Source organism: Convolutriloba macropyga, chromosome 4 (assembly GCF_964194025.1).
Source record: "Convolutriloba macropyga chromosome 4, txConMacr16.3, whole genome shotgun sequence".
Classification (NCBI taxonomy): domain Eukaryota; kingdom Metazoa; phylum Xenacoelomorpha; order Acoela; family Convolutidae; genus Convolutriloba; species Convolutriloba macropyga.
In genome coordinates this window covers 1,759,340-1,775,761 of record NC_134471.1, presented here as the reverse complement: position 1 = coordinate 1,775,761, position 16,422 = coordinate 1,759,340, and the positions used below count along the sequence as shown (strand labels likewise).

The following is a 16,422-nucleotide window of genomic DNA, read 5'->3' as shown; positions in this document are numbered from 1 at the left end:
TCAAAGTCGAGGTTAACTTTAGTGCAATGATATTTACTTCAGTTGTCTTATTAATGAACGCTGTTCATAAAATAACAAAATAGCAATGGACGGTACAGTTCAACTTCACAGGCTGAGAGAAACCTTAGTGGCAGTCTTCTTATTTGCTTTGATATACAGTAAGTTTTTGTTTTCCTCCCTATGCCCCCCGGGTTGAGGTGTTACCGCTAAAATCCGCTAAGAGATGTAAGATTTGCTGTGAATTTTAATAAAAAAAGTGTAAGATTTGCGCCTAATGCAATTAATGCGGTGAAAAAACTTTTAATCTGTGAAAAATTTTGGGTCTTTCCCATTATAGCCACCCCATGAAAGAAGTTATAGCCCCCCATTATGGTATTATTACCATGATGGTGGGCTATAGGTTATCTGACCACTAAGCTAGGGGGGGGGGGGACCTAAAAAGGGAAAGACCCAAAATTTTTATTCGCCACTTTTGCGGTGAAATTAAGATTTCAGCTCTAAAAATCGCTTAAGCGGTGAAAGAAAATTTTTCACCGCTACCATCAAAATCGGCGAAAATGTTTTTTTCGGCGCTGCCAGGATGCGGTGAAAAAAACTTTTTCACAGCTAAAGTTGCAAATCTTACGAATATTCACCGCTAAAATCAACGCTTATCTTAAATTCACAGGAAATAGCAACGACGTTCGTGACATATGGCGCAATGGAATAAGAACTTGTGGACTTGTAGGAGGTGAGAGGTTCACACCCGTTTACGGAAGTTTCTTTTTGTCAGAAATACGGTGAATGCGGTGAAAAAAACCGCAAATTTTACAAAAATTCACGGCATTCAAATGATAAAAGATGCAGGCGCTTTTCGATAAAAAAGTTTTTTTTTCACCGCTATTTACCGCTAATCTTACATCATCTTTTGACCAAACCTCGACTCATGCCAAAAGTTTCTTCAGGTTGGAGTTTCTTTTCTTCAGGTCGGAGTTTCTTTTATTGTCCTTTGCACCACAATTGGTTGTCTCAAAAATTTGATTCCTGCTCACTCCAGGCCCTATTTAGATCGCAACAGAGCAATTTTTTGTTCAAAGAGTTCAAGAAAGGCTTCAATTTTACATTAAACCATTTGGGTTGGTCATTATTGGATCAAAATTGAAACCTAAGTCCCCGCTTCCAAGTCATCTGACTTTCTTAAAGGGCCAACTTATCCGCTAAAAGTGGAGCCAAAATCAAGCAAAACTATATTTGGCTGCATTGCAGTTGCGCAATAACTTATATCTTTGTGCATTTGTTTCGATCCACAACACGGTTTCTCTGATCTTGGCAAGATATTGGCTTGATCAAACTTGTCTATCTAATTTATAGTGGCTACCAGGTTGTAGTGACATAAAATGCAACAGCAAAATTTTTCTCTATAATGTCTGAGATCCTTAGAACACTTTCGGCGATTGAACTCATTTTTCAAGATTCAGTGGTGACAAATTTTCACAGACCCTGGAAAAGAACTGACTCAAGTTTTTTTGCAGTAATTCAATCCGTGTTTTTTTTCTAAGAAGTTTTACTTTTCGTCTGCTTTTTATAAAACTTTCACTGTTATCTGAAACCTGTTTCTCAGAATTTTTTAGAAACGTATCGTTTTTAACTAAATATCAAAATTTTTGTACTTTTGAGTTTTCCTCAGACTGTCAGTCCAATGTTTTTTTTCACTATTGATTATTATTAGCAGAAAAATGATCTTCAAGTTTACAAAAATTTACCCAATAACCTCGACCCCGGCACCAAAATTTGCATCAAAAGGAGATGCGCCGTGTTTAAGAGTTAGCGATAATAAGCTACTCAGCTCATATTTGAGTGATAGGAAATGTTTATGCTCTTCTAGGCCTAAGTCTTGCATACCAAGACAACTTTTCATTAATATTTGTATTTCTGAAAGTCGCAACTATGGTAGCAAATCAAGCTCTATAAATACATCATAATTCGCGCCATTGGCACACAAGTTATGGTCAAAAATGGGAAATCCCTTAATATAAATAATATTGAAAGTGAACGTCAACCACTTCTGACTTCTTCAATAAAGTCAACATATAAAAAGCTTCAACGAAAATAGGTTGGGGGAATGAAAATCATGAAATGAAAGGGTTTTGGAGGACGAAAGTGTAGGTGGGGGGAGGAAAATGAGGGTGTGGGGGGAGATAAAATATAAAGGAACTTGGTTCCTTTACACTCCCGGCAACAAAAGCAAGCATTTGATATGAAAATGTAAACACAATAAAGCAAAAAGTTTTCATTCCGACATTGAGTTTTGTGTGTGTGTGTGAGTGTGTGTGTGTGTGTGTGTTTCGATGAACTTGTTTCAGTGACCCTCCGGCGCACCTGACGATTGTGGGAACACACGGCTTAGGGTTACTGCTGGTCTTTGTACCATTCCTGTAGCCGTCTGGATGTCGAAACTCCTGGCTATCCCGTCTGAACCTCTGTGTGCTTTCACAATCTTCCCAAGAGGCCAGATGCCTCTGGGTGTGAATTCCTTGAGCACCCACACAATGTCACCTTCATCCAGCTCATCATGTGATCTTTGCCACTTCGTTCTCTTGTTGAGCTCAGGAACATATTCCTTCAGCAACCTGCTCCAGTAGTGATCAAGTAGTGTCTGCGTCAACTTGAAGTCCTTAGTGGAGAACCGCTGGTTGCCGTTCACAAGAGGTTTCAAACACATGTGAGGTCGGCGAAGGAGGAAGTGATTCGGAGTAAGTGGTCCCTCATCTGAGATGCTGCAGCCCACATGTGTTAATGGCCTGGAGTTCAAAATTGCCTCGGCCTCTGCCACAACTGTCTGGAAAACTGAGAGTGTTAGTTTCCGACTGCCCAGCACTATTAGTAGACTCCTCTTCGCGGTCTGTATCAGCCTCTCCCAGACTCCTCCGAAGTGTGGTGCCAATGGAGGGTTGAAAGTCCACTGAATGTTCTGTTGAGCCAATTGCAGTCTGATGTACTCATTGTCTGGCTTGTAGCTTCTCTGGAACTTTAACTTCATTGCTTGGTTGGCTCCAATGAAGTTTTTGCCATTGTCACTCACAATGAGGTCAGGGTATCCACGTCGTGAGACAAACCTGCGGATTGTCATGAGAAGACAATCAGTTGAGAGGTCATGGCATACTTCTAGGTGGACAGCTCTGGTGACCAGGCATGTGAACAAGCAGACGTAGTGCATCTGGGTGCCCTCTCTCTTGTCCTCAATGTAGAAAGGTCCAAACATGTCCATTCCTGTGTTGACGAAAGGGTACTGCTTGTTTGCATCTGGAAATCTGAATTCAGGAAGATCGGCCATCTTGGGTCTCACATTGTCTGCCCTCCATCGTCTGCAAATGAAACAGTATTTCCCCAGACTTCGCAGCACTTTTCTCAATCCAATCATCAAGAAAGTCTGTTGCAGGTGAGCCTTCACATGTTCCACACCCTGATGGCCACAGTCATGGTGCGCCTTTTCAATCAACAGTCTTGCAATTTTGCTCCTGCTATGGAGAAGAAGCGGATGTTTTGCATTGTAGGTTAGAGGTGCCTTGTTGAGTCTTCCTCCTAGCCTCAAGAGTCCGTCTTCATCTAGAAAGGGTGTGAAGGGCATCAGCTTGTCTCCTTTCTCAAGATTGCCTCCCTTCAACAGTGCAGAAATTGTTCCTGAGAACAACTCGTTTTGGGACATTTTGATGAGGTAGTTCCTTGCCCTGTTCTCATCTGATGCAAAAGTGTTAGTGTTGGATGTCTCAGGTGATTCGTTTTGTCTTCTAGTTCGAACTTTTGCCCTGAAGCGTCTTATTGCCTGGAACACCATTCTAGTAGAGTTGAGCAGTCGACTCCATGTTGAAAATTTGTCAACCTCAATGACCGGCGTCTGAAGTTGTGTCGCTTGTGTGGCGCATATGTGGGGATCACTGTCCTCGGCAAAATTCCAAGAGTCTTGAGGTTTGCTCAGAAATTCCGGTGGTTGGAGCCACAGCTTTGGTATGTCTGATGGGGTGAGGCCTCGTGTTCCATGGTCAGCGGGATTCATCTTTCCAGGGATGTGTCTCCAATTCTCTTGGTTGGAATTCTCGTGAATTTTGGTTCATCTGTTGGCAATGTACATTTTCTGTCTTTGCTTGGATTGGATCCAACCAAGTGTAGCGGTGCTGTCTGTCCAAAAGTGTTTTGAACTTATTGTAGTTGTCATCTCGCTCTCACAGAACCCAGCTAGCTCTGCTCCAAGTGTTGCAGCTTCCAACTCCAGTTTTGGAATGCTCAACTGCTTGATCGGTGCCACTTTTGTTTTACTGATCACATATCGGGATGTGGAAGATCCATCGGCGTTCGTTGTCCTCACATAAACTATGGCAGCAATTGCACTCATTGAGGCATCAGTGAACGTGTGAAGTTGATGGGTTCCATTGGTGCTGGGACTCAAGCATCTGGGAATTTCAATTGGAGTCATGTTGTCGAACTCATCCATCCACTCCTGTAGTTCCTGTTGGTAGCATTCAGACACAGGTTGATCCCAGTTTCTTCCCTCTTTAATGATTCTTTGGAGGCTGCATCTAATTCTGATGGCAAAGGGTGATATCAGTCCGATTGGATCGAACAGAGAAGCTGCCATTGAAAGAACCTTTCTTTGGGTCATCTGTTGTCCTGTGTAGAGAAACTTCGGTTTTGCAAACATCAACTTGTCAGTTTTGGGGTCCCACGTCTGACCAAGGATTCTTTGGGCTTTCATTTCCGCCTTGACTTCTTCCAGTAGGTTTTCTAATGCGGCTGGTCTATTGCTCAAGAACTTCGTCAGATTGAATCCTCCTGTATGTAAAACAGTTTTGATCTCCTCTGCACTTCTGCGGGCCTCCTCTTCAGAAGGGTAGGTCTGCATGAAATCATCCATGTAGAACTGCTGCATGATTGATGTGTAGGCCTCTGGATGTTCTTGTTTGTGGTCATTTGCACACTTCTGCAGAACAAATATCGCACAAGAAGGTGAGCATGTGGCTCCAAAAATGAGTCGATTGTATTTGAAGATCTTTTCATTGCCATCCTCTGTCCAGAGAAAACGGAGATAGTCTTGGTCTTTTGGTTGGTTGCCAATCTGCATGAACATTGCCTCGATGTCCGCTGTGATTGCCACTGAGTACTGTCTGAAGCGGAGAAGAAGGCCATGCAGGTTGCAGAGTAGATCCGGCCCTGTCAGCAATGCATCATTGAGTGAGAGTCCCTTATATTTGGAAGCAGCGTTTGTGACTCTGCGGATTTTGTCTGGTTTCTGTTTGTTGATCACAGGGTGATGGGGAAGGTACCAGACAGAGTGTCTGCAACTGGGGTCTGCAGTTGTGATGTAGTTTTTATCCAAATCTTTTTTGATTGTTTCCTCATAGCGGTCTCTCAAGTTTGTGTCCCTCTCCAACCTCTGCTGCAGAGCGTGCCACTGAACTTTGGCCATGAAGTAGTTGTTAGGTAGTGTGATGTCTTTCTTCCATGGAAGTCCAATCTGGTATCTGTCACCAATGTGTCTTATGGTATCATTGAGGATGGAAACCGCCTCCTTGTCATCTGAAGACTGTCCCTTTGAAGAACACTGATTGAAGTTCACTCCTTCAATTGTCCAGAAGAGCTGGAGAAGATCTTCATCTGGATCGTCTTGCCGTCTCTTGATATGATTGAAAAGTGTTATGTTTGTGCTGTTTGACTGTCCGACCCTCTTCTGTTTGTACCTCTGAGGAATGGGCCCTGTCAGTGTCCAGCCAAGCAGAGTGTTGACTCCGTATGGTGTACCAGTGGGTCCTGTTGTGAACTGTCTGGGAACTGTTGCTGTGAATGCGTCTGCTCCAATCAGTATTCCGATCCGGTTGTCCCTGATTGTTGGAAATCTTATGCTCTGGAGGTGAGAATGGTCTCTGCAGATCTCATTCAACATTTCAATTTGAACTCTTGGCATGCGAAACTCGTCCATTGCTGTTGCGTACACAGGGATTCTGATCACAGGACAACTGCTGTACAAAGCTCCTATGCCGATCATGACATCTGCTGTTTTGACTGAGTGTTCACCATGAAGTGAAGCTAGTGGTAGGGTTATGTCTTTTGGTTGTTGAACTGGAAGTGCATCAGCAACCTTCTGTGTTATTTGAGTATTATCACTGCCACTGTCCAGCAATGCGTAGGTTTCAATGCAAAGATCTCTGTTGAAAAGTGTTACTGGTATTGCCTGCAACTGAATCTGCGGTCTGATCCAAGAAGTCTCCTGCTGGTTGCTGCAGGTGTAATTTTGTTGCGGAGTAGTTGCCTGCTGCTGAGCCACAGTGCGTTGATTGCTACTCTGCTGTCTGTTGTTGTTGTCGTTCTGCGTGTTCATCGGCTGAGGGTGAAAACCATTTTTGTTCCAGTTGCCCCTGTGTGAAGTACTGCTGTTAGATCCACCATGTCTGTTTTGAGTTCCACTCTGTTGGTTGTAGTTTGAACTCGTCTGCTGCCTTTGGTTTTCATTGTTAAAGTTACGTCCATAGTTTGACTGGTTTTGGTTGGTTTGGGGTCTGAAGTTATTTTGTGAGTTTTGGTTCCAGTTCCCATTTGGTTGTGCATATTGTTGCATCTGCCTTGCATCTGTCCTATGGAGTGTTGAGTGATGGAAGCCATTGCATCTGTCCACAAGGCACCTTGTTTTTGATTGACAGAGACCCTTTTCATGACCTCTTAGACAGTTAGGGCAGAGATTGAACCTTCTCACACAACACTGTCGGTCATACACTGTTTTTTCCAAGTATTCGGGACATCGACCAAGGTTGTGGTTTTGTGAGCAGAGTTGACATGACACATCTGGTGGCCCCCTTCTAGAAGAACTGTTCACTCTGGTTCTCTGGTTCCGTTGTGGGGAGATGTCCTCACACGCCTCTGCGTAGGAGTCAATCCAATCAGCAAAGTGGGTAAGGTTATGTTGCAGCAAGGCTTGGCTTCTTGTGTGTTGATTCCATCTGATTATCATGGTAGCGTTCAGTTTGTCTCTGGCCATTCTCAGGACGGCTGAAGACTTGAGGTCAGCTTCAAAGTTGTGAAGCCTGAATATTTGTACCAGTCTCCTCAAGAAGGATGAAAAGCTCACAAACGTGTTTGGTTCGTCCAGTCTGGGTTTCGGCCACTTCTCCAATTGATCTAGGTATGCAGCGACAATATGCTGTGGTTTGCCAAACTTTCTGGTCAGTTCAGCGATAGCTTCATGGTAGTAGTCCCCATTGTATGAGTATCCACTTATGGAACCTCTTGCCTTATGTGTTACAGAATTTTGGAGGTATGTCATTTTTTGAGCGTTTGAGAGGCCACTGTTGTTGTGAATGGTCGCTTTGAAGAAGCTGAACCACTGGTGCCATTTCAAAGGATCACCTGTGAAATTATCAATTGATATCTTGGGCAAACTCATTGTGTTCTGTATCATCAGTGCCTGGTTTTGCATCCAGTCTGGTGGAGAACTCGGGAAACTCGGGAAGCCATTGTATAGGTTGTTGTTAGAGCCGTTGTTATAGTGTACTTCATGCCCGGTACAACTGTTCAGTGGTTGTTGATTTTGTGGTGTGTACCTATGGCTCATGGTAGGACCAGCTTGGCTATTGATGTGAAAAGAAAGTGGTTGTTGCAAATGCCCAGCTCTATCCTCACTCTCATGTTGGTTCTGTCCTCGAACATGGTTCTCTTCTCTCGATCGAATTGAATTTTGCCAGCCCTCATCTATTCTCAAGGCCCCTGTGAGAAATTCTCTGTTCCTTCCTCTCTCTTCAATGTTAAAAACGGGTTGAGAATTATCAGGGTCTTCTGAGTCGGACGAGTCAGCTTTGTTTGTTTCCTGATTGTTGCGGCTTGCCAACTGATGTTTCATTTGTTTCATTGCTCTATTGCGTAAAGGGTACTGTTTTCTCAGTAGATTAGGGGAAGGCGCTGCTGATGTGTTGAAAGCAGATTCAGTGTCACTTGCATCCGTTCTGTGTGCTTTTGCTCTTTGTTTGCAATTCAGCATGGTTATGTTTCTTTCAGCAGATTCATTAGCAAGTGTTGTCAACTCTTCACTTGTTAGCTGTAGCTTCATGAGTTCACTGCAACTTCTGTCCAACTGCTCTTTTTGAGACCTCAAAAGTTCCAAAGTTTCACGTAGTATGCTTAGACCTTCGTTACTATTGCTTTGTTCTTCGAAGAGGTCTTTTACTGCGTTCCACTCTATCACTTTCAGCTGAAGTTGTTGCTTGAGGCTGTTCTTTGCTGTTGATGATGCTTTGGACTTGTTTGGCATGTTGATTGTGTTAGAAGACTTTTCTTATTTTACAAAGTTTATACTGCACTGTTACTGCACTATGTTTCCTTGTAACAGCCCTATTCTAGTTTTTGTTATGTTAAACCTATTATTTAAATGAGGCTGTTGCTTACTGTGCTTAGCTAATGCTTTTGTTTAATGTTTGATTGCTATGTTTATGCTTGTCGCTATCACTAAGTGACGTTTGATACAGATATGATGCTAATCAGAAGTTGCATAGAGTTAAACTTTTCCACTAATCAGTGAAATTCTTACAAACTTAGATAAATTAGATGTTTGTCTGGTTAGCTATTTGATTCTCGAGCGCGACAGAAGGAACCCTAACCTGTGGTGGTTAACTTTCGACTATTGTGTGTGTCTACTGACACTGGTGGGGGGATAACTTCACGTTCCTATAAACCTTAAGGTAGCAAGGGCATACCAGGCCTTGCAACTAATCCTAAGTTAATGTGTGTGTTGCTGGTGCTTTAAATTTCACCTAGAGGAGGACCTACTCCTTTCAAAACTAATGCGGAAAGATACTATATTGATCCAAAGATAACTAGTCGCCTATTAAAATCCAGCCTTTGAAATGAAGACATTCAAATCCGCAAGCAAGACCAGCCCATCTGTCGTGACTAGGCATCCCACGCAAGCATCCTTTTCAGGAGAACTCTCATCTCAGTCTTCACTTCTAGGGCCAGATTAAAAATCAGTTGGATCATTTGTGATTGTGATGTTTTTGATTAAAAAGTGTGAAGTTATCAAAACCAGAGTTTAAAATGTGCTAAGTGTCAAATATCTAAGTTCCCCCCTATAAAATCAAAAATTCCCCAGTCTGCGTCGAGCAAGTTTCAAAGGTCCTTTTTTGACCCTAGGATACGCCAGAAATGTTTATGCTCTTCTAGGCCTAAGTCTTGCATACCAAGACAACTTTTCATTAATATTTGTATTTCTGAAAGTCGCAACTATGGTAGCAAATCAAGCTCTATAAATACATCATAATTCGCGCCATTGGCACACAAGTTATGGTCAAAAACGGGAAATCCCTTACTATAAATAATATTGAAAGTGAACGTCAACCACTTCTGACTTCTTCAATAAAATCAACATATAAAAAGCTTCAACGAAAATAGGTTGGGGGAATGAAAATCATGAAATGAAAGGGTTTTGGAGGACGAAAGTGTAGGTGGGGGGGAGGAAAATGAGGGTGTGGTGGGAGATAAAATATAAAGGAACTTGGTTCCTTTACAGAAAAAATTGAACATCAAAAAAGCAGGGGTTTTATAATTTCCGCGAGGCGCTGTTATTGGTCTTTTTGTTCCTACTATACGTAAATGATCCACCAAACAACGGCATTTTTGCAAAATCAAAACTTTTGTGACGAAATCAGAAAAATTTATGGAAAAAATGAAAATGAGATAGTTGGAAAACTGTATTTGAAGTCAACTTGTACGGGAGAAAATAAGCTGAATAATAGGAAACGTCAAGCAAACAATTCTGAGTTTTATCAATATGAAATCAGGACATCCGAATTGACCGTGAAACCATTAATATAGTTGATCAGATTAAGTACCTTGATGTATCCGTCAATAATTGTCATGCTGAATCCAAGTTTTAAAGCACTTACTTAATATTTTTTTCGGCAGAGTAAACTCCTTCACAGCTGATGTCTATCAGTATAAACAGCCTTTACAGGAAGAGATTCAGTTTTAACTCTTCAAAATGAAAAAGAACCAGCAAAAATACCTTTTAGGAAATTATCAAAAGGTAAAGCAAATAAAAGCTATGCAACAGTTAGAAAGCACCCTGTTCAAAATGAAAAAATGTTACTTTCATAATTAAAACACAAATTATGGAAAAACTTTGCCTCAAATATACATTATGCTCCATAAAAATAGTGCTCGATAACTATTGACGTTCAAATTATTAAAACACTTTGCAGAGTTACTTAAAGTACATCCAATCAATTTTTTAACGCTTCGTTCCTCGAAATTGCAAATGAGTAGCTAACCAATTCAAGAACCGGCCTCTTCAAAACTCAATTTTTGCTCACTAAACAGAGAAACAATTCTCTTGTCAACAGACACTATAGTCTCTGTAATGTTCTAAAAAAATTCATTGTAGCTATTGTGAGGCAAATTTCCAACAAAGATACATTCATTACGAGGCAGAGGTGTACCACAAAATTTCCGGCTTAGTAAAAGTCACGCGAAAAATAGCTGCAAAAATGAACGAAATTAGGAGAGAAGCTTTTTATCTTATTTTTGCAAAAGAGTTCACGCCATTTTTGCAAAATTGAGATACTTTAAAATAGTAAAATAGGCAACAAGTCTTGTAGCAAGTTTCCGCTCATTTTAGGTATCTATTTTTCCCAAAAAAATATCTCTAATTTCCCATTGAGCCTAATTATTAAAAGCGTGCATTTGAGCAAGCAAAAGTAATTTGAGCTTTGTTGATTAAACATGCAAAATTTATTTGAACCTTTTAAAGTGATTTAAAGATGTGAATTAATGACGTGACAAAATATATATATATATATATATATATATATATATATATATTTAGATTTTTTTTTGTTTTTAGTCGAAGTCATTTTATATGTGATATGAATTCTTTTTCTGATTCTGAAAATGATCTTTACGAGAGATATTTATAGAGATAGATATAGAGATAGATAGATAGATAGATAGATAGATAGATAGATAGATAGATAGATAGATAGATAGATAGATAGATAGATAGATAGATAGATAGATAGATAGATAGATAGATAGATAGATAGATAGATAGATAGATAGATAGATAGATAGATAGATAGATAGATAGATAGATAGATAGATAGATAGATAGATAGATAGATAGATAGATAGATAGATAGATAGACAGATAGATAGAGAGATAGAGAGAGAGAGAGAGAGAGAAGAGAGAGAGAGAGAGAGAGAGAGAGAGAGAGAGAGAGCGAGAGAGAAAGACCAGAATTGTGAATTTTTCCAGAAAAATCACTAGACACCAGTAAACCTGTAAATAGACAAAAAAAACTATTAGGCACCTATAAACCTGTAAAAAAGATCATTAAAATAAACACTCGAAAATTAATATACCCTGTAAATCTATAAAAGAGACACAAAAATTGTCGAGCACTGGGTTGATTTTTCAGAAAATAATGGACATCTAGAACAGATGCAGAACTGAGGTATTTTGCAGAAAACAAAAGCTAGATACCTGTATACCTATAAATTGACGCAAAAAAAATTAAGCAAACTCAATTTAACTCAATTAGCAAGAATTTAGCAAGAAAAAAACAGTAATCAATTCACCTGTGATTTTTTAACCAAAATTTCCTTTTTCTAATATTATCTTCATATGGACAAATAAGAAAAGACAATATTTTGCTAGAAGACAAACCTTTGCTTTGTAGGTAGAAAAAATTACCAAAAAGGTAGCTTTTTTGATTAAAAAGCCAATTCAACCATAGAGCAATAAAAAAAGAAAAATTTGAAACAGGGAAATTTCAGAAATTAATATATTTGTCCAAATTAAAAAAGTTATCTCAAAGCAATGATCCTTGAATACAAATAAGCCTGAAAAATCATGAGGAAATAGTGACGATCAAGAATATCAACTAATGCTATTTTAAGTTTTCTTTACCCTGAAAACAGTTAAATTTCAGAAATCAGTTTTTTTTGTCAAAATTTGTTTTAAAAAAACCCAAAAAAGGCTTTTGGTGATGTCAATTCCATTTCCCGACCTAGTCACTCATAGAATGAAAACTTTGAGATAAATTTAAGCTATATATAGTATAATAATAATAACCTGTAATTTTTTTAAATCACTTAACTGCTATCAACTAAAAAACGCGAAATAATTTAGGCCTAATTGTGGATTATAGATGAATTCAGTGGTAAAACTAGATGCAATCAGGGCAAAGTAGAGCTACATTACGTGCGAAAAATAACTTTATAAGTTGAGCAGTTTCGTGATCCGTATTGCGCGAAAAATAGGAAGCAAAGATTGTATCTCAAAAACGCGTTAAAATTTTGGAAACTTTTGCAAATACGTGTTGCTCAATTCCCTTTAATTATGCTTGTTTTTGCTAAAGTTTTTTTTTCGCAAAATTGTTGCACTTTCAATGTATAACATAGACAGAATGAACAAGGAAAACGCAGATCGGGTAAATTTGCGCCTGACGATCTGGGTAAATCTCTGCGGCCTGATGTCTTTTATAACAGAATTCAATATTGCAATTCAAAATCTATGTTGAGGAGCGCGTTAAGTCAGCTGCTAATAGCTTTAGAGAAGATTCCGTCAGCCGCTTTTTGTTTCAATCAAATTGTTTTTGACCTGTTTTTGGCAATAAGTTTTTTTAAGTTTCCGTATTATTCCTAGCAAGAACTTCAGAGGTTAAAATTTTTTTGCTTTGTTTTTGTCTGTTTGTTCCTAAAACTTGTTTATGTTTGGTTATGTCTGTTGATCCAAAAATTGATCCTGAATCATAATATTTTTGAGAAGAACTGAGCGGCTTCACTTGAGAAGTCTTAAACATTTTGATGTTTTCTTATATGTGTTAATTTGTGCGCAATTTGTATAAAAATTCGAAAACAAATAATTTCACATTTTCCTTTACAAAAATTTAACATATCTTGATGACGTCATGTGGTCACAGTTTGTTTGCTATGATTTTTGCATACGACCAGAATCTTATGATTTTTTATGATCGCAAAGCACTTCAGCTTCTGTACGGATTGGTGCGAAGAAAGCTTGAAACCGAGTGGAAAAGTTCTGATTCAAACCCTGTAATCGTATCGTCCACGGATTTAGCACTAGAGCGAGACTTTTGATATGATGATAATTTTTTCAAAAATTTTCAAAGGGGGTATTTATCAGTTTTTCTACAAATCAGTTTCCAAAAAGTATCTAAAGGGGATGAAATGAAGAACATGAATGCGTTCATTTTTCAGATGAAAATATAGTCGGTTCGAGTGCATCAAAATCCGTGGGACACCATCGGGAGTCAATTGACTTTCTGTTGCCATACAGGGAAGACGAATTAGGACAGAAATGCATTCAAAGAAGGTAAGAGAACTTTTTATTTGTATATCAGTGTAATGAACCCCGATTGAGCACAATAAAACAATGTTGGCAATCATACTGAGTCGTATATGATTGCATGAAATCTTGGAAAACATACTAAGATCATAAATTGTTTCTCAGTAAGCATAAAAAGATCATATAAACTTTAAAAGGAACATGAAAATTGTCAAAGCTTTTTTGTGCTTATATATTTAAAATATAATATTTATTTTCTAGTGTAAAGGAAATATTAGGCACCAATTATAAAGAAAGCAAGGAGGCTCGTTAATGTGCATTCGCACATGATGTTCCGACTCGAGCTTATCAACAACATTCTTTACTTAATTGTCAACCAAATGACGATATAACAAAAATAGCTATTTGAGTTCAAAACAATCGTTACACAATCTTACTACTAATTGAAATACATAATGCCATGCCTCATTACAACGCCAACGTGATCTGCAGTTAAGGAGGCTTCGACAAAAAAAACAACAAAATTAGCAAAAACAAAAATTTCACGCCAAAAACTGAATAACAAAATTTAAAAGCACCTAGTAAGAACGTCAAAATGCAGTCAGATAAAACCTTAAATACACAATTTTACTTTTTCCTAGCTATACAGCAGACGGAAACTATTCTTAATGAGACTAAGTTGAAGTCGACATGGAGAACGAACAATGAGGCGGATTTCAAAAATTAATCAATATTTTTTAAACCAAGACATTTCAAAAGTCTCAAAAAGCATTAAATTTTAACTAAATAAACATTGACAAATTACAGAAAATTTATACGAAACCAAGGACACATGTCATTGGTTAGACTAAGCCATAAAAACAGACTAAAGATGCATAAAAACTTAAAAAATTACAAACGACTTGCGAAAACACAAATTATTGATACCATTAATGTCATTAGCTATTACCTGAATATTATGTACTTTTATTTCAATTGTTATTTTTACTATTTCAGCTAAAGGATTTATACTGAGATATTAACTAAGTATACCTGGGCCACATTTGAAATCCATTGAGATCTGTTATTACGCGATTGTGTTGAAAGAAGAGAAAGAGTAACACAAAACTGACCATTCAAAAAACGTTTAAAAAAAATATTGTCCAAAAACAAAACATCAATGACAAATCTGATTAATAGATATGTTATTTTTTTAAATACAAGAATTTGGACGAGACCTCTCAATGATGAAAATAAGTAACAATTTGATGAAAAGAACAACAAAAACTGAAACACTTGAAAAAAAAAATTGAAATTGTATATCAAAAACTTTAAGACTATTCGCTATAAACTGAGTGCTTCGGGTAACATCATTCATTTAATCTTCAATTACAAGCTTATGTGACCGGTCGGCAATTTACGGCTACCTAAAGTACAAAAAAAACGAAAAAACAGCAAATTCAGGAAAAAAAGCGAGAAAATCGTCGAAGGCATTAAAAAGTGAACTTCTCGATAAAAACTTCTCTAGTGTCCAATAATTTGTTTAGCAACAATGGGATTCTTCTTTTTTAACAATATAACTTCAAAAAGTCACCAAAATTGAACAAATACATTAGAACCATGAAACCTTTTAGAAAACTCGTAGTATCAACGCCATAAAATTCAACAGCTTTCAACGGAAGCCACTAAATACGCTATATTGATGGTACGACAAGGTTGTTTGCCATTCATATTTCATCAATGAACCATTACAACACGTTTTTGACTATGAAAACAACAACAAAAACAGGCAAAAATGAAAACTTCATTAGAAAAGTGCCTGAAAAAATTGTCGAAGCAGTTTAAATCATAAGCTCTACTATGATCCTTTGAACGTCTTACCTAAACCAATGGGAACTACCAGTATTAGAATAATGTGATAAGATTTCAAAAGGAACCAAAAATAAGAAAAAGTATCCAAAAATTAAAAAATTATGAAAACCCGTGGCATTGAGGTCTTAAAACGATTAGGTAGACGATAAAACCGGAAACCGGAATAATTTGTTTGCAGTAGAAAAGAAGGGGATCCTCTCAATACTGAGACTGACTAACAGTTCACAGAAAATTTTAAGATTGGTTAATGTTTAGAAAATATTTTTGAAAAATTATTTTTAAGGACTTTACAGCCATTAAATTCAATAGCTTTCAACGGAAGTCAATAAACACTCTCTGATATGCCCCAATGGTAGGAAAAAGACATAAGTCACGCACACTTAAACAAAAAAAGCATCACAATAAGTCTTATGACAATGAAAACAACAACAAAAATAAGCAAAAACCAAAAATTCAGTAGATAAGTGCGAGAAGAAAGTGTCGAAGCCATTTAAATCATCAGCTTTTCGGTGAAAACTTTATCAGTGATCCACTGAAATTTTTTCAAGGCAGTTGGAGCTATCAATATTTGGATAATTTGATTTGAGTTCAAAAGTAACCAATAAAACAAAAATAACCACAAAAATTTTTAAAAAAATGAGATCTTGTGTTATTGAAGTCATATATCCAATAGTTAGTAGATAAAACCAATAACCAGATAAAATTTGGTCACAGAAAGGAAGAGGGTTGTGTTAATACTGATTTTGACTTGCAGGCCACGATAATAAATTTAGGATTGATTAATAATCAAAAAAAATTTCTAAAAATTATTCTTCACATCAAAACAGTCTAATAGCTGTCCACTCAAAGCACTAGATATGTTCACTTAATGCTTATTACGGAACAAATTTTACGTTTAGTCAATGAAATCATGCCATAGAACTCCAAAAAAAGTCAATCCTCAAAAACATTACAAATATTACAAAAATTACAAAAATTACATAAATTTACAAAGACTCAGTGTCGAAGCCAAAAAAGAAAATGAGCATTTTCTTGAAAACGATTTTTTTGTTCTTTGGGATTCCTTTGACTGCAAATGAGGTTTGTCGTTAACATAACCTCGATATGAAAAGTGACTGGTCTCTAGGTGGCTTAAAAAAACAAACAAAAAACTGAAAACTTTTTTTAAAAAAGTGCTCTCTACCACTCAAATTTCTGTATGATGAATATATTGATCGGCCAAAATTGACTGAACAAAAAAACCCATTTGAGTA

The 16,422-nt window shown here is 37.7% G+C and overlaps 2 protein-coding genes across 2 annotated transcripts in view; one reads left to right on the top strand and one right to left on the bottom strand.

Annotated features, from left to right (window-relative positions):
- LOC142337402 (uncharacterized) overlaps positions 1 to 16,422 on the bottom strand; it is a 162,173-nt gene that overhangs the window by 65,741 nt on the left and 80,010 nt on the right. The window lies entirely within an intron of this gene.
- The window catches only part of LOC142338203 (uncharacterized), a 41,060-nt gene that overhangs the window by 174 nt on the left and 24,464 nt on the right, over positions 1 to 16,422 (top strand). Inside the window, exons 1-2 of the mRNA XM_075387848.1 lie at positions 1 to 158; positions 13,231 to 13,345. The exon at positions 1 to 158 is cut by the window's left edge and continues 174 nt beyond it. Of these exons, the coding sequence (XP_075243963.1) occupies positions 86 to 158; positions 13,231 to 13,345 (188 nt within the window). The 5' untranslated portion in view covers positions 1 to 85. The remainder of the gene's footprint in view (positions 159 to 13,230; positions 13,346 to 16,422) is intronic.